The sequence below is a fragment of the Pan paniscus genome, chromosome 8 (assembly GCF_029289425.2).
Source record: "Pan paniscus chromosome 8, NHGRI_mPanPan1-v2.0_pri, whole genome shotgun sequence".
NCBI classification, from domain to species: domain Eukaryota; kingdom Metazoa; phylum Chordata; class Mammalia; order Primates; family Hominidae; genus Pan; species Pan paniscus.
The window spans coordinates 98,650,233-98,667,984 of record NC_073257.2 but is presented as its reverse complement, the minus strand read 5'-3'; the positions used below and the strand labels follow the sequence as shown (position 1 = coordinate 98,667,984).

Below are 17,752 nucleotides of genomic sequence, written 5' to 3'. Positions count from 1 at the left end.
GTAGACAACAGGTGGAAAGTTTTCACAAGTGCCTGTTAGAAAGAGCTCTCACAGGTGTGGAAGGCATCATTTTATTTGTTTATTTATTTATTTATTTTTAAGATGGAGTCTCACTCTGTCCCCCAGAATGGAGTGCAGTGGTGCGATCTCAGCTCACTGCAACCTCTGCCTCCTGGGTTCAAGCTATTCTCTCCTGCCTCAGCCTCTTGAGTAGCTGGGATCACAAGCATGCACCACCACACCTGGTTAATTTTTGTATTTTTAGTGGAGACAGGGTTTCACCATGTTGGCCAGGCTGGTCTCAAACTCCTGACCTCAAGTGGTCTGCCCCCTCGGCCTCCCAAAGTGCTGGGATTACAGGCATGAGGCACCGTGCCCAGCCTGCTATCCCCATTTTAAGGGTGAGAAAAACTGAGGCTGAGCAGGTAAACAGACTTCTGAGGCGACACAGCTGAGAGCAGCAGAGCCTAACAAAGCATACTCCTCTTCCCCAAGGCGGGGGCATGAGAGGCATGAAGAGGTGAGACCCCAGACCACGGCTCCAGCCTCTGGCCAGCTGCCAGGGCAGAGGCCTTTGGAGCTGCTCCATCTCTGGGCTGCTCCCCCTTCTCCACTTCCTGGAGAACTGGCTGGGGTGGGGTGAAAGGGCAGCTCATGTTGCAGGCCCAGCCACACCTGTCCAGGATAAATAAAGGCATTTCCCCGCCACCCTCCTTTCCCAGTCTCCCTCTTGAACTCCCTTCTCTGTGGGTCTGCAAGCAGAGACCCTATGAAGGGATGCCTTGAGGGGCTGCTGCTGCCCCAAAGTTGCTGCCATGAGCCCCCGGGAGCCACCACCCAGCCTGCAGGTGGTCTGTGTCCTTCCAGGAGGAGCTGCAGCACACACCTGCAGCTGAGAGGGGACAGACCCTCCCCAGTGCCTCTCTATTAGTCCCAGTTAGAGGGGTGAGCAAGCCAGCATGGGAGTTAGGGGTGACAGGATACAGGAGATCCACCCATGGCCATCCCTGTCCTGTGAGCAAACTCGAGCCTCAGTTTGCCAGGCTCTGAAGCGAGGTAACGATCCCAGCCTCGCCTGCCTGCCCACCCCACAGGGTCACACACTCTTGCCTCTGGTGCCCTATGGCACAGGCTCAGGTCCTGGCTGGGGTGGGAGTGGGGTTCCTCCAGAGAGCTCTGGCCATGCCTCCCCCGTAGGGGGATGTCCCTGGTGCAGAAGGGCCCTGCGAGCCCCAGCAGTAAATCCTACAGCCCTGGTGGGATGGCAGGGCTGTGTCCACAAGGCCTGCCCTGCCAGCGGCACTGAACCAGGACACAAGCCCAGGCTATCAGCAGCCTACCATCAAAATTTCTCAAGAGGCTCCAAGCCCTGGGGAAGGCTCCAGTACCCAGTCCAGCCTGCTCCACGGCTTAGGTGATTTGGGGTATGCCCCTAAAGGAAGCCGAGAGGCCATATCATGCCCATCCCCTGGTGCCCTGCCTGAGCTTCGGGTTCTATTTTTAGAAGTCCCCCCAGTCATTGGATCCAGCACATCCCTGCATACCCCCTCCCCAGAGTAAGGACATTCCTCCTGCTATCTAGCTTAAGGCTTCTGGGCTGCCATTTAAGCCCCTGGCTGGCCGGGGCCAGGTGGCACATAGACCCTGGGTGAGGTCATTGGCTATCCTGAGTGCCACTGAGCCCAGTGGCCAATTTGCACCCATAGGGATAGGGCAGGGAGCACCAGCAGGAGGCCTCGAGATGGTGGAGCTGGGGGAGATGTGGGCTCAGTCCCAGGCAGGGGAGGCCACAGGGCCCATGAGAGAGCACGCAGAGGCTCCACCTTATACAGGAAGGAGTCCTGCAAGCATGGGGGTGGGGAGCTGTGGGAAAGGGCAGTGGGAAATCCACTGGGGCTCACATGCTCACAGGTCACCACCTCATGCAAAGTGTGCAAGGCTGTGGGTGCCCAGGACCCTGTGGTCTCCAGGGCAGTAGATCTGGAGGGGTGGAATCTCCAGGTTAGAACAAGCCACATCTGCAACTGAAGGATGGAGGTCAGGGCCTGTTCCCTGCACCAGAGCCAGGCCAGCACGCCTCCTGTAAGCATGTGGCCTCTATGGCTATTATAAGGCTCTCACGGCATCCCTGGGTGGAGTTTCTACTTCTGGGGTCCCCTCAAGTACCCGTGGAACAAAAACTGAGATTACTCCTCCACTGGGGACATTGGCTCCTGACCCGCTGCCCAGGTTCCCTGGCCCCTCTGCCAAGCCCCTTCAGGCCTTGCCCACTTCAGTGCTTCCCCTCCAACCCCTTCCTCCAGCCCCCAGGCCCAAGGCAAGTCCTTAAGGCCCCAGAGAAGAAACTGTCCCCTTGTTCCCCTGGTGGGCAGTAGCCCAGATACCCCTGCCTACCCACCACCCTCCAATGACAGACTGGGGGCCTCCCCCTCTGGCCTTGTGCCCGGAACAGCACGGTCAGGGGCTCAGCCACCAGGCAGGGTTGTCCTTGCCCTGTATGCCTCACAGTTCTCCCTGAGCCTTGGGGCCTTCAGCCCTGGGTCTACCAGTGCCTTGCTGGGGAGTCTCTTTGTTTGACAGAAACTGACGGAGTGCCTACTACGGTCTAGGGGCTGTTCCCCCATCAGTCCCTGCTCCTGGAGTGCTTCCTCGGGAGCATGGCTAACTTTCTGCCTCTGGTGTTGCTGTCTCCAGCCAGGCGGTAGAGTTACTCAGACAACCCCTGATGTTCTGTGTCATCTGCATCAGGCCATGCTGCTCCCCATCACAGACACTGCAGGACAGGGGGCCATCTCACCAGGCCCCAGCACTTGTGGGGAACAAGACCTGAGACAGACAAAGCAGCCATGGTGAATGGGGAGAAGCGCCCAGCCCCATGAGCCAGGGTCTTGGTGTCTCAAGTTTGGGATGGAGCGGGTGCCCAGTACTCAGTCCAGCCCAGCCCCACACTCTGACAGCTGGGCAGCCAAGGTCAACCGTCTGTCTGTCCATCTATCCAACTGCCCATCACCTGCCCTCTCCATGCTGGGAATGCTCCCTTCCCAAAGCAGCTGCCCATATCTAGGGAAATGCTCAAGGCTTGGGGGCACCCTGAGCCCACTCTAACAGTAAAGGGATCAGGAAGGTGCTGTACTCTCTGTCCAGCTACCTGCCTGCCTGCCTGCCTGCCTGCCTGAAAACTCAGCATTTTCTTCTCTGCTAAAAACACCTACCACCTGCTCATGATGTCTCACATGCATAACAGGCCGGCGCGCTCCAGTGAGCAAACAGCTGTGGCTGAGACCAGAGGACCAGGACAGTCCCAGGGGATGGGGCATGCTCTGCTTTCTGAGAGGCTCAGAAAGGACAGACAGACAGACGGACACACATGCCCTCCTCCAAGCGTGCCTGCCCCATTGGGTGCTAGGCTGTGGCAGGGTGCACTCACCCGGGAGATAGTGAGGGGCATGTTGAAGTCCTTGCCCCCCTGCAGACGGAAGCCCCAGGGCCCGGGCCCAGTCAGGGTCACACTGTAAGACATGCTGGTGCTGTCAGCAGCCGCCTCTGCAGACAAAGGGTAGAGAGGGTTGAGTGAGAGGGCACTCAGGCACTCCGCCTGCCCGGTCCACACCTCTGCCCCTGCCCCTGACCCCCAGCCTTGCCTGTTCTGTCCCTTGCTGCCCAGCCGGGCTGCGTGGAGCTCTTGAGAGGCTCCTAAGAATAGCTGGGAGCGAATGCCATCGACACTGATATCTGCCTTCGGCTGCGCCCATAAATGGACTGTAACTCTACACTGTGCCCGCCCGCCTGCCTCCTCCCAGCCGGTCCACCGTGACTCACACGGCTAATATAGCCCCTGGGGAGGGGTGTCCGGCACCCAGCACCCCCCAGGGGGGAGGAAGGGGAACTGGCCAGGTTGGTGAGAATGCTCTGGTCTCCTTGCTCCTGTGTCCTCTGGAGAGCGTAGACACTCGCTCTTCCTGCCCAGTGGTACCCATCCTCTTGCTCAGAAGACCAGGGGCTGAGCTCCCTTGGGCAGGGGCTTTGCTGCCGTGTGGTCCCTGGCCAGGATTCTGAGGTTGTGCTTTATCCAGTATGGGGCCCTGGAGGTGCCTTGGCTTGAGCTGAGCCTCCAGCTGGTCTGTGACTGGCCCAGGGTTGTCCAGCCATAAAAACGATCATCATAACAGCAGCTCTGGGCATAGCCAACCTCAGTATGGGCCCTTCACTCCCTGGGATCCTGAGACGCTGCCACCTGGGCCCGCAGGAGACAAAGCTCAGGGAGGTTAAATGACTTCTCCAAGGTCACACAAGGAGTGGACCCAGGTCACACTGGAGCCTGGGCTGATTCCTATAGAATGCATGCCAGATAATGGGCTCCCAGTAGCCACAGAAGCCTCCCAAAGCCCTGGTCCTTGGCAGCTGGCCCTCTGCCTGCACCCCTTGGCATAGGGTCTGAAAGCAAGTCTGAGGCAGGCCCATCCCCTCCAGACCCTCTGGGGGCCCAGCCAGTTATTCCTGGCTCTCCTGTCTTTGTGCTCTGGAAAACTTGACGGCAGCATGGAAAGCTCCAGCTGCCAGTGCCACACGCCAGGCCCCGTGCCCTTTGCGCAGGAATGGCAGGGGGCAGGGAGAAGGGAGGAGACGCCATTTGCTCAGCTGCTAGACACAGGGCCAGGAGAGGCAGGGAGGGGGAAGCACGTGTGGCATGTTCAGCCTGTACCCCAGAGACAGTGTGTTCTGGATGGGGGCCTCAGCACCTTGGGACTTCTGCCAGTGCGGTCTTTGGGCCAACCCCTTCCCCAAGAAAGACCTCAGGCTCCTATGTGATCTGGAGATAGATCAAGGGCCACCCTGGCTCCTTGGTTGGAGAAACTGAGGCTCAGGGGAGGCAACTGGGTTGGCTGCTTGCTGGCCCTCTTGGAGGGCTCTGGCTTGGACCCTGAGGAGTCAGTAGAGGCCTGGGTGTGAGTCATTTCTCAGCTTCCAGCCTCACTCCTGGGGCCTGGCACATGTAAGGTACAAGGTAGGATCACCCATATTACGGGGTTGTTTTGTCACTTGCCCAAAGTCACAAAACTATCAAGTGGAAGAAGTCAGGAAAAGACCTGTGTCCTTTTCCCTGCTTAATCACTTCCTTCACCCTATATCATGCAGCCCAGCCCAGGAGGCCAGCAGTCCATGGCCAGCATCCCTTCCCGTACCATTCCCTATCCCTCTCTGCAAAGCCCCATGTCATTCATCCCTAACTTCAGCCTTATTCCCTTTCCTAGGGGTGTCTGTCCATCCTGCCAGGCTGGGGAGGACTCAGCAGCAGGGCATAACCAGTGTGGGAGAAGGAAGGCACCCACCCTCAGGGCCAGGGAGCTGGGGGAGGCTGTACCTGGAGCTGCACGCTGTCTCTCTGGCCTCTGGCTCCTGCCTGATGAAGCTCGCCTCTGGGGAAAGGGAGGGGTGGCAGGAGAGTGCTCTTAAAGGCGAAGGCCGGCCTCCCTCCATCCGCCTCCCTCGGGAGATGTGAAGCCAGTCAGAGAGCAGCTGGTACCCATGGTCTGGGCGGAGTTCAATGGCTCACTGGGGAGTGAGTGGGGATGGAGGCCAGCCTGGCCTTTGTCCCTTCTCTGCTGTACTCCTTGCAGTTTGAGGTGGGCCTCAGAGTGAGAGTCCCAAGAGTGGGGACAGAGGGAGGAGAGGAAGTGAAGTTGCTGGAGGCATCAGAGGCCAGGCCCTGGTTCTCTCTCCCATAGCAGCACCAACACGTAGAGACCATATTTGTCTGAAGACACCTTCTCCGCTTTTTATTTTCCTATACCCTGTCAGATCCACACAGCCCTGGGAGGAGCTTAGACCACTACATGAAATGAATCACAGACGCAGAGTGTGCACGCATGTGCTTGGTGTGCATTCAGATAGGGAACTACGCGAGAGCGTGCCTGCAAATGCCCGCGTGCACAAGAATGTGGGCCACAGTGGAACGGTACACTGGGGGAAGAAGCCACAGGTGAGTAACTGTTCCAGCGTGCAAAGGGAGGTCTGTGCTCGGCTTCAGCTGTTGGCAGTGGGAGATGCGGGGCTGGCCTTCCTATGCCAGTGACAGGCCCAGCCTGGGGGCAGAGGCTCATAAATAGCTGGTGTGTTCTCTGGAGCCATCACCATTGTCATCGCCTGGACAATTGCAGCACACAGCATTTGAGGAGAGGCAGACAACTCGGGAAGTGGGAGGGCCTGGGCACACACCCCTCAGGCTGAGCCTCGGGTGCGGCTGCTGAGCTGGAAAGTGGATGCGGAGGACGTTATGGGGCAGGAGTTTTGAGGTGTGGAGAGGGGACATGGGGCTGGGGCTGCGAATCCCGTGCAGCACGGGTGACAGGGCCACTTCCAAAGCCTGCAGGCTCACAGCGTAATCCTGGGTCTGTGTATATGAGGGAGATGTGGGGGGGCTGGATGTGTCTCAGAAGAAAGGGAGAGCCAGTGGGCGTCCTACATCCTGGGGTCCTGGCTGGGGATCAGCCCCTTGGTCTGCAAACAAACAGCACACATCTGTTTAGCTGAGGAGCAGTTCACTGGGGGCAGTCTCCCGATGACCCTCCACACACTGGGTCACCGAGCAGTGGGGGAGGTTGCATGGAAGGGCCAGGTTGTGTCCTGGGTCAGGGATGGGCCTTCCCAGAGTCCACATCCCAGAGTAAGAGCTGGTAATGTCTAACGCCGCCTACAGAGCATCTCCTGGGATGCTCCCCGGGCTCTTGACTCCCGGGGTCACAACTGAACCCATCCTCACCCCCACCATCCAATCCTCTCCTCTCTTCCACATGTGGAGACTCTGGCATCACCCCCGCTCCTGCTGTCCTTAAATGGGTCATTCCTTTCCTGCCCTGCAGCACTTCCTTCTCTGGTCTTCACCCTGCAAAGCTAACCAACCCCCTCCCAGGGCTTCCTGTCCCCAGGTCAGGTCTGGAGACACCTAAGCCAGTCCCTGATGGGGCCTTCCCACTGCTCCTACCACCTCCGCCCCCTCTTCCCTTCTCCTATGTCCCCCACTGCCAATCCCCAGGGTCCCTCTGGCTGCTCCCAGGGTCACAGAGAGACATCCTGTTCCAGGACATATTGAGCTCCCTCCCCTGTGCCCCTGTGTTTGCACAGTCACACAGGCTGTATCCTCATCCTGGACAGCTCAGTGCTCCCCCCACTCCCCACCCCTGCTGCCTGCAGATCCCTGCTTCACCTCTACCTTCCTGGGGAACCTCAGGGACTTGCCTCTGCTTTCAGTACCCTGCGTGCTCACACCTCAATGGCAGCGCTTATCACATGTGTTTGGTGATTGTTGATGGCTGCCCAGCAACCCCCCTGAGCCTATCCCTCCAAGACAGGCACTGTGTCTTTCATCAGTGCCTGGCCAGCCTGGGGGTCACTGCCAGGCCTTTGTCCTGGCGTTTATGGCATGCACAGTGCCTGGGCTCCAGGACAGGGTGCGGGGCCCCCGGGGGGAATGCTGAGGGAGGCTGAGGCTCCCCGACTGCAGGTACAGCCCAGGGCTTTCGTTCTTGGATGCACAGGGGCACAGCACTCAGGAAGGAAGGCAGGCAGGAATGTGCCTTTGGCCTTGGACTAGCTAGGGAAGCTGGAGAGAGCCCAGGAGCTGAGCTGAGGGTGTTGTGTGGGTGTGACAGGAGGGGCAGATGGGGAGCTGTCAGCTGGGGCGAAGGGCTGCTTGGGAGCCTGTGCACACGACATTTCCAGTGTTCCAGAATATGGCCTTCTCTAATCGCCATCGACATTCCGTTCCATAGGCACTTGGGCCGACAGCTGGCCTTCTTTTAATAGCCACAAGTATTCCGGGTGACATCCTGATCTTAGGGCATTTATGGTGAACACATCCACAGCTTACAGCCCCTTCCTCCCCAGGTATGTCCAACCTCGCAGTCACACAGAGAGGCACATACCACCCACACTCAGTCACATGCGCAGCTTAAAGCAGACACATTAGGGCATGCTTAGTCACGTGTCACTGGGTGTTACAGTGACAGAGCATGTGCCAGGTGCTACGGTGATGGAGCATGTGCTGGGCACATGGCCACACACATGCTCAAGCTATGCTCTGCCGGCTGCAGACCTCCTACCCTCATCAACACACACATGTACTCTTATCATGCCACAGCACAGCCAACAGCACCATGCAGAGTCAGAGTTGCATGATCACACACACACACACACATGTGCAGACCATATGCAGGCTCTGCTCAGAGCATCTCAGAGTCACAGAGAACCCCAGGCGGACAAGGAAAAGCTGGGAGGTGCTGGGAGCAGGTGATTCCTGGAGGATATCGCCCCTGCCCATGAGAACAAGTCTCTCTTTCCTGGCCTCTCCTTGGGCTACTGGCCCCTAACCCCCACCCCTTTGTGGATTGGCTGGTACCGGGCCCAGTCACCTTCCCTGGAGTCTCTGCTTCGTGTCCCTGGGGTCTGGGGGGTGCCTTGGCTTCCAAGTCCTCCAGACCCTGACCGTAGAGGGACCGCCCATTTGCTTGCTGGGCAGCTCCCCACACAGCTGCTGCCTCCATGTGTGTCCAGCCCTGGGGGAGGTGAGAGAGTGACTGTGAGGTGAGAGGGACAGTCCGTAGCTTTGCTCCTGCCCTTACCCCACCAGGCCCTCCTCCATCCTCCCAACAGGTATTCATTGCGGGAGGCCCCTGACACCATTTGCACCATTGCCGGTCACCAAATAAACCCCGTAAATTGTGCATGCCTGTCCTAGGGTGTGTGTATGTGTGTGCAGGTTTGCTCCCCATCTGCACACCGGCACACCTTGCTAAGAAAGTGGCTATTTATATTTTTGAATAGATGGGTGGTCTTCACGAGGGTCTAGGCCTCCAATAACAGATTAGATTTCTCTTTGTTATTCACTACAGTGGTTTATAGGAGGGACCTCTGACAGCTCCTCTCTCAGTCCCTCAACCGAGAACCCCAGGGATGTGGGCAGTGGGAGGAGATCGCTGGCCGGTCAGTCGGCGGCAGTCTTGCTGAGGCCCATAGAGGGCTCCGTAGGTAGAATTAAGGAGGAGCCCAAGTGTGGTGGGAACAGGAGCCGGTGGCGCACGGAGCTTTCCTGGGGACATCTAGGGGAAGCAGAGCTGCAGGCCCTGAGGAGGGCTGACACCCATCCCTGGGCACACCTGGCCCCGAGGAAGGTTGACACCCATCCCTGGGCACACCTGGCCAGCGTTGATCTGAGAAGCCTGTTTTCCCTTTCAGAGGAGGACGTGGAGCCTCAGAGGGAGTAAGTGACCTGCCCAGGCTCCCACAGTGAGCACATGGTAAGCTGAGGCTCAAAGCCACATCTCCCATCTCCAGGGCCCATGCCCACCCTGTGAGCTCTTCAAGTCTCCCAGGAGGAGGGGGCTTAATGCTGAGGAGCAAGGAGCTCCAAGCTAACTCCTGCCTTGTCTCTCTGGAGCCCTATCTAGAGCCAGATGTGCTGATCTCTTCAGGCTGCGGCTCTAGGGAGAGTGTCGCATGGAAAAGGATGGCCTGGAGTTGGAAGACCTGTGTTCAATCCTGGCCCCGCTCCTGGGAACCCCCAAACCATCCCCTCTCTGGCCCTAGTGCCCCTGCCTATCAGGGAGGATTATGAACTTCATGGGGGTGTTGGGAGGGGCTCTTCCTGCCAGGGTGCCAGCGTCCTCAGTGTCCCTGAGTCTCAGAGGCAGCCCTGCCAGGGCCTATGTTTTCCCCAGAGCCCCAGGGCTGCCTGAGGAAGGGATGGCCAGGTGCAAGCTGGCAAGGGCCCAGCATCCTTACCACCTCACTCTCCGAGCCCAGGGACTCCTGGCGCCTCCGTATGGAGATCCAGCTGAGGTTGGAGGTGTGGCTGATCAGCGTGGAGCGGTGGGTGGAGCGGTAGCTGGGGTAGGGGCGACTGTGCCGGCGTGATACACCCAGTAGCACCCCCAGGCAGGGCAGGTGCTGGGCAATGGCCACCCTGCAGGGGCCGCACATCTGATTAGGGCCAGGGGATGGGCAGACAGATGCAGGGGAGGGGATGGATGCACAGGCTGGTAGAGGCCTAATGTGCAGTGACCGAGAGCCTCTGGGGAAATGGGGAGGCTCAGACCCTGGGAACCATGGCAGGTGATGAGGACAGAAAGACAGATGCTGGGTGGGGAGATTGAGAGGCTCACAAGGCTGGTGGGAGGGACAGAGAGATTCTGGGTGGTAGGCATGCAGGGAGAGCCTGGGGATGTTGGTTCCAGCCCTCAGTGGCTGGCTCAAGCCACATCTCTGGTAATGGAGACCAGGGACACTCTGGAGCAGCCTCTGTGCTAGACGGGCTCAGGCCTGCCACTGGCCTTGGGAAGGTGGTGAGTGACTGACACCACCAGGCAAAAGGAAGCACTAAGGGAGAAGCAGCCTTGCCGGGTTGCTATCAGCATGCATACTGGCCCAGAGCCACCCCAGGCTCCTGCCAGGCCCTGGGAGCAGAGCTGAGCTCTCCCTGCTGTGATTTCTTCAGGATGACACTATCGGGGAGGGCGGGGCGGGGGGGTGCTTAAATTCACAGGGCTGTCCTGGCTGCCCTACACCCCAGGTCTGAAGGTCCCATAGTTAGGATTGGACACTGCCCAGGGAACCCTGACCTCCCTCCACACCGTGACCCCTGGGAAGCTGGGGCGGGGGAGGGAGGCACACCAACTCCAGACCCCACTCAGTGTCATTGGCCGCTCCCAGCTGCTGGTGGCCCCCATTCAACACACATACGAGAGACAGAAAGGTGGTGGCCTCTGCCCCCATCGGCAGGCCAGGCCCTTGGAGGCCAAGGTGTGGGGTTCTGGAGAAGAGCCACACCTGTACTTGGGGTGGGTGATGGCATAAATGATGGGGTTGTGGATTGCAGAGGCCTTGGCGATGACGGCTGGCACCGAGCTCATGTAGGGTGTCAGGACGTGTGCGTACCTAGGACAGAGAAGGTGTGGTCCCCAAGCTAGCTGGCCCTCCTGACACACCTTCTCTTCTGGGCCAGGCCCTGCCAAAGCCCAAATCCTAATCCAGCCCAAACCAGCACAGCTAAGTCAGCCCCATAGGGAGGAATTGGCAGTGCCAGGATAATTTTTTTTTTTTTTTGCTCTGTCGCCCATGCTGGAGTGGCAGTGGTGTGATCTCAGCTCACTGCAACCTCTGCTTCCTGAGTTCAAGCAATTCTTCTGCCTCAGCCTCCGGAGTAGCTGGGACTACAGGTGCCTGTCACCACACCTGGCTAATTTTTGTATTTTTAGTAGAGACGGGGTTTCACCATTTTGGCCAGGCTAATCTCGAACTCCTGACCTCAGGTAATCCACTTGCCTTGGCCTCCCAAAGTGCTGGGATTACAGGCGTGAGCCACCATGCCTGGCCTATGCCAGGAGAATTCTGATCTGAGTGAGTAGGAGGGAGCAGTGGGTGGTTGAGGGTGCAGCTCTGGAAGGAAGATGTGCTGAATTTGGGGTGGAGGTTCCCAGGTCCACTGTTCCTTGGAGCCTGTGCTGCTGGCGATATCCCTCTTCCCCCCATTGACTCTGGCCCTTGCACCCTCTGCCTAGCTCTTCTCACACCCCACCCCAACCGTGATGCCCTCTCTTGCCCTGGCTATTGTAGAGAAACCCCACAGTAGGGCCCTGGGGGGACCAGGCCATTCCTCCACAAGAAGGTCTCCTATCTAAACACTTCCAGGGTTTAATAGCCCTCACTTCTCAAAAACACTTCTGAAGTTGAGCATGCATCTGTGCTGCTGCAGATGTCACAATCCCCAGACTCTAGCCACAAAGGGCTAGAAGGGCAGCTCTCAGGGACCCATTCCTGGAGATGGGCAGCACCTCTGGTCATGTAACCACAGCCCATGCAGAGAGGGAGGAGACCTCAAGAGGAACTGTGTGTTCCAAAGGGGGCTGGCAGGCCGTCCGCCCAAAGCTTTGTGGGGCCCAGAGCTCCTCTGCATGTGCCCTGGTGCTTCCAGGAACTAGGTGGCCCCCCACCCACCCCGGGGCTGGGCACCTTACCCAGGGAGAGAATAAGCTGTGAAGCTGGTCCTAGGGTGCGAGGATGGCTGGCCGGGGTTGGGCTGGGAAGGAGAGGCTGGCCAGGCTTCTTGCTCCTGCCCCTACACCTTCAGCCTCTTCCCCAACCCTTTAGCCACTGCTTACCCAGCAAAGGCCACCAGGGCCACAGCGGAATAGGGAGCCCAGGAGAGCACGAAGAGGAGGATGACCAGCAGCATGATCTTGGCCATCTTGCACTCGCTCTGCAGCCGCTGCCGCTGCCACAGGGACTCGCCATTGCCCTTCCAGGCCCCGAAGGTCTGGAGAGCCCTAGGAAGGACGCATCGTCCAGGTCTGACCCTAGTCGGGTGGCAGTCAGCACCAGGGTCACGGCTGCTGTTGGGGAGCCTCTCTGGACTATCCTTGCAGGGCACTCGGGAGAGTGTCATTCCTTCCAGTGCAGGCAGCCCTGACTTCCAGAAAGTTTTCTGTGACATGAGGTCTCAGTTGCCCCCTACTCCCTCTTGATTCTGTGTGCCTTCTCTCCTCCCTCTGCCATGCCGAAAAGCCCGCCCCAGAAGCCCTTGTCTCCTGAGGCTCCCCTAGACACTGCTGCCCCATAAGCACTTGCTCAGCTTGCCTTCACCCACTGGTCATGCTCTGGTAGGCTGGTGCAGGTGTGAGTGGTGGGGCAGGGGCCGCCTGGCCGAGGGGCCGGTCCCCCTCCTGTAGCCCCCCTCCATGCTCGGCTCTTACCGTCCTGTCTCCCGGATGGCCCTGAAGATGAAGATGTAGCAGTAGATGATGATAAGCAGAGGGAGGAAGAACACGAAGCAGCAGAGAAGCATGGTGTAGGCACGCACGGCCGGCGTGAAGCTCATGTAGTCCCAGGAGCAGGATGTCAGCAACCCCTCGGGCACGTAGGCGCCTGGGAGCCAGGGCAGGTGCTCAGCCTTTGGGGCGGCACTGACCAGGGCTCCTTATCTGGCAGGAGCTTTGTATGTGGCATTCGGGTCCCCATACACAGCCCTGGCCCTAACCTGGCCCTGTCCCATGCAGTGAGGAAGCTGGAGGGAACTGGGATGGCCTGAAAAGCCCACTGCCTCCCATTCCTGCTAGATTTGAGCAGAAAGCTCACCATAACTTCAAGGTTGTGCTTGCCAGGGCTTCAGCCAGAGGCCTAGTCTTACCCCAGGAGGGCTACTACCTTGCTCTCCACCTTTCCACCTTCAGAGTCCTCACACCCCAGCCCCCTGCCTAGTCTGACACAGCATCAGAAGTACCTGTCACTTTGCCCCACCCAGAAAGCCTTTGTATTTTGGGATCAGTTGCCCAGGAGATCCTTTGGCCCCTGATGGGGCAGTGTCAGTTTCCCTTGCTGCCAGTCATGTCCCCTGAATGTCCATCTCACCTGAGGCTCAGGTAGCTCCTGGGCACCCTGCTCCCACCAGCTGGCTGACCCAAGTCCACCTACTTCCCCTTGAATGTGCCCCTCCCAGCCCATCTGCCCGCCTTCCAGTTCCAGCAGCCCACTTACTCCAGCCGAAGAAGGGTGGCAGACTCCAGGCCAGGGCATAGAGCCAAACGCCCAGCAGGACAAATGCCGCACGCCTCTTGGATGCCACACCAAAGGTGGCCAGCGGGCGTGTGATTACCAGGTAGCGGTCCAGGGCGATGGCCGTCAGGGTGATCATGGAGGAAATGCCAAACAGAGCTCCACAGAAGGCATACAACTCGCAGCCTGTGGGCACAGCCCCTGCTCTGAGTCCTGGGGAGGAGGGTCTGGGGACAGGGTAGACTCTGCTCTGGCCCTCACCTCACAGGAAGAGCAGGACTGAGCGCACTCCACCCCCTCCACCTGCCACATCTGGCCAAGGGTGGCAGAGGCCTTAGGACCAACACTGCATCTTCCCTTCTTGCTTACTCACAGGACTGAGGGCAGCTACCCACTCTCTGCCCAGAAGCAGCAAATCACCTCCTTTGGGCCACCCTCCATTGAGGGCATCCCCAGGTCAAAACCCTCCTCCTCCCTCCAGCAAAAGGGAGCCCCAGCATCTACCTGTCTCCCCAAAGAGCCACTGCTTATAGAGGCTACTGGTGAAGAAGACAGGGGCCTGGGTGAAGGACATGAGGAAGTCGCTGACCGCGAGGTTGATAATGAACATGTTGGCAGGTGTCCGGAGGCTTCTGCTCCTGGGAGGATCAGAAGCTGTTAGGAGGCGCTTCCTGACACCTCCAGAGCTATGGAGAGCTTCCCGCACCCCTCAGGTATGCATGGGCACACACGTGCCACACACACATGCACACACACATGGGCAAGCAAACAGGCACGAGCTGCCGGGCCACAGAGCTATCCCACTGTCGGGCAGGGACCAGCCAAGCAGCTGTTGAACCCAGCAGTGTCTGCTGAGTGAGGACCCCAAGATGGCTCCCTCAGAGAGAAGCAGGGGGCAGTTTCTCTCCAAAACCTGAGGCGTGGCCCAGCGCAGGCCGGTTCTTGGGTCATGTCGTTTCCTCTTCTTGCCCTCTAAATTCCTCTGCACGACTCACACCATCTCCTTGACCAATTCACTGGTTTCCTTGAGTCCCTCTAGGCCAAGGTCTCCCTAGAGGTTTCTCCCTAGGCTCCTCCTCCCGCGTGCCCTGACTGTGCTTTCCCATGGCTTCTCACGCTTCCCTCCTCCTCGGGTCCCCCTCCCACTCTCCCTCCAGTGTCACGTCCTGCCTGGACCCTGCCCTGCACACTGTCTCTGTAATCCTCACGCTTGGGGATGGCCAAGGGCAGAGGAGCTGATGACTGTGCACCACGGCCGGGCCAGGCACTTTCACCAGCCTCGGCTCCTGTCATCATCCATCTTTGCATCTACCCTGAGGGAGGCGTCATTGTCCCCATTTTCCAGACAAGATGCTCCCACTCATGAAGTGACTTGCTCCGGTGCACAGCACTCAGTAAGTGGCTCATCTGTGGGGCAACGCACATCCGTGAACTTACTGCATCATCACAGTGACTGCATGAAGCACAGCTCTGTTTTGCAGGAAAGAAAAGTGAGCTCAAGGAGGAGAAATGACGTGCCCAGTCCTTCAGCTGGCAGGTGGGAGAGCCAGGGGGCTGTGTGGCCCTGCAGCCTGGGTTCCCTTCTCCACCTGCGTGTCTCAGCCACTGAGCCAGGCAGGGGGGCAGATGGAGAGGGACACTGGGGGTGGGTGTCAGGGGTGTTTGAGGGACTTGAGGATGCTGGTCCCCAGGGCTGCTCTTTTTTTTTTTTTTTTTTTTTTTTGAGATGGAGTCTTGTTCTGTTGCCCAGGCTAGAGTGCAGTGGCATGATCTCGGTTCACTGCAAACTCCGCCTCCCAGGTTTAGGCGATTCTCCTGCCTCAGCCTCCCAAGCAGCTTGGATTATAGGCACACACCACCACACCTGGCTAATTTTTGTATTTTTAGTAGAGACGGGGGTTTCACCACATTGGCCAGGCTGGTCTCGAACCCTGATCTCAGGTGATCTGCTCGCCTTGGCCTCCCAAAGTGCTGGGATTACAGGCGGGAGCCACCACGCCTGGCCTAGAGCTGCTCTTCAAGGCAGGGGGAGGATGCTCTCTGGGGCAGGTGATGGCAGAGGTGCGCTGAGAGCAGGGCAGAATGGTCAGAGACCCACATACTCTGGGCACACACACCCTCCACAGAGGATGCACCTGGGTCTCAATTAGTGCCAGTCAGTCAAGTCTCCCTGGACCATTTTTGGCCCTTTCCGTGACCTTCAGGAAGGTCTGGGCCTGAGATCATCGAAGGCATGGCCCTGCCCTCCTTGCCTAGCCTCAACAGTGCCCTGGCCAGAGCTAGAGCCAACATTCCTGCCTGCATTTTCTTCCCTGTCTGCATGGCTGCCACCCTCAGTGCCCTGGGCCCAGCACCACCAACCAGGCACCTGCAGAAGGTATAGATGACCGTCAGGTTGCCCAGCATCCCCGTGAGTCCCACCAGCAAGATCACTGTGCCCAGGGTATAGTGGGCATGGTCTGGAACATCAACCGTGGGGAGGGGGACCCAGGCAGCAGCCCAAGTCCCAGGTGCCTGCGGAGAGACAGAGAAACGAGGGAATCACGTTATCGCTTGTCACCTTCAAATAGTCCTGAGAAGGAAGAGTTAGGATTCTCAACAGGGCAGGTGGGAAAACTGAGGCTCAGAGTGGCAAAGCCAGTTGCACACATAGCTCGCAAGTGGCCAAAAGCAGAAGGGAAGTGCAGGTCCTTTCTAAAGTCCAGCCCAAGCTCCTAGAACATGGCACAGGGGCCTTCTAGGAGTGGGCTCAGATCACCTGCTGGAGGCTGGTAGGACAGACAGACATGTGACTGGCAAGCAGGGACATGGCCCGGGTCACCCTATCTTTCCTTAGGGAGAAGACAGAGCCAACTCCTGGGTGCATCCCTGCCTGCAGTATGGACTCCAGCCCAAGGGCCCAAGACAGTTTTTGAGGCCTCTAGACGCTGGGGTGGTGAGTCGGGTGGAGCCCCTCTCAAGAGTCCCGTCCCCTACTGAGCCTTAGAGGAGAAGCTGCATTGCCCAATAGCATAACTGGGTACAGCTAACCTTGATGCCTGGCATGAAAATGAAGGGAATTCCCTTTAGAAAGAAAGCTTAGGCCTCCCAGGGTCACTGAAGGGAGGTCATGACCATATCAGGTCAGGACAAAGGGATTTAAAGACTCCTCCCACCCTAACCCCTTTCTGGGGAAGAGAGGGTGGCTTGGTCTCTGTCCTGCCGCAGTGGCCCCTATAGCTACCGGAGCCTTCCCATCCTGTCCAGCACCTGGGCCAGCATCCCCAGGTCCTGAGGGTGCCCTCGGCCCTCCCCAGGTAGCAGTGGTGTTGATGGAATATGGCCCTGGGCCTGGGCTAGGATGATGGAGGTGGCAGAAGGCACCCAAGGCTTCACTGTGGGCTTGGCGGATCCAGAGGCCCAGGGTGTGCCCTCCTCCCTGGAGGGCTCCATGGGGCATCCGAGCAACCTCTGAAAGGAATGAGTGCAGCCAAGGACAGGTCTGGCCATTCCAGCCCCTTGTCCTCAGGGCTGGCATTTCTGTTCCTTGAATGCTCTCCATGAGGAAGGACATTGCCTGCACCCTCCTCTATCAGCCTGTTTATCAGGGGCGGGCTCAGAGAGGTCCAGTAATGGCTCAAGGCCCCACAGCAGAGTTCAGACCTTTTCTATCTCCCTGTCAAAGCCCCTGTGTGTGGCCAGGAGGGGACCAGGAAGGGGTCAGGGAAGGCTCTGTGCATGCACATGCTCGCCCAGGCTTACTGTGGGACTGATGGATGGAAGCCGGCCCAGGCTGGAGATGCTGCTCTGGGAGCTGTCCCACCAGCTGGGTGGTGCTGGGGTGGCCATGCAGCTGGGCTCTTGGGTTGGGCTCGGCGGGACTCTTGGCCCCGAAGGAGGGTTCATCCTGAGTTGGGATGGTCCTTGCTCGAGCCCACAGAGAAGTCAAGGGCACAGGGAGCTCAGGACTTCAGCTGTGCTCAGCCTCCCAACTTTCCTCCATCCTCAGCACCCCTGCTTAGCCTACCCGCTGCTTTCTCCTGTGTCCGGCGCAGATCCAGCCTGGAGCTGCTCTTGGGGCTGGCGGTTGCTCTGTGTCTGGTGAAGCGCAAAGGAGTGAGTGTCGCGATTATGGTGACTCACAGCCACAGAGTTCATCCCCATCTTTATATAGCGGTGCGGGAGCTGCACATGCTCAGTCGCTCCATGCCACCAGCTCACTCAGACCAAG

The 17,752-nt window shown here is 58.7% G+C and overlaps 2 protein-coding genes across 10 annotated transcripts in view; both read right to left on the bottom strand.

Moving 5' to 3' along the window:
* LDB3 (LIM domain binding 3) overlaps nt 1-5,510 on the bottom strand; it is a 70,180-nt gene extending 64,670 nt beyond the window's left edge. For 3 of the 9 annotated variants that reach the window (XM_034931022.2, XM_034931028.2, XM_034931031.3), the window contains exons 1-2: nt 5,363-5,509; nt 3,428-3,543 (exon numbers count right to left, since the gene is read on the bottom strand). In XM_034931022.2, the coding sequence (XP_034786913.1) occupies nt 3,428-3,520 (93 nt within the window). In that variant the 5' untranslated portion in view covers nt 3,521-3,543; nt 5,363-5,509. Of the gene's footprint in view, nt 1-3,427; nt 3,544-5,362 lie in introns of all 9 variants that reach the window. The other 6 variants (XM_034931024.2, XM_034931026.3, XM_034931030.2 and 3 more) reach the window with 3 other exon arrangements.
* Nucleotides 5,511-8,219: 2,709 nt separating this feature from the next.
* Nucleotides 8,220-17,427, bottom strand: OPN4 (opsin 4). Its single transcript, XM_008953547.3, has 9 exons — nt 17,284-17,427; nt 15,911-16,056; nt 14,047-14,180; nt 13,525-13,728; nt 12,744-12,915; nt 12,153-12,317; nt 10,822-10,929; nt 9,778-9,958; nt 8,220-8,552 (listed from the first exon to the last, which is right to left on the bottom strand). The coding sequence occupies exons 1-9, from the start codon at nt 17,425-17,427 to the stop codon at nt 8,220-8,222; spliced, it is 1,587 nt and encodes a 528-aa protein (XP_008951795.3).
* Between the last annotated feature and the right edge of the window lie 325 nt (nt 17,428-17,752).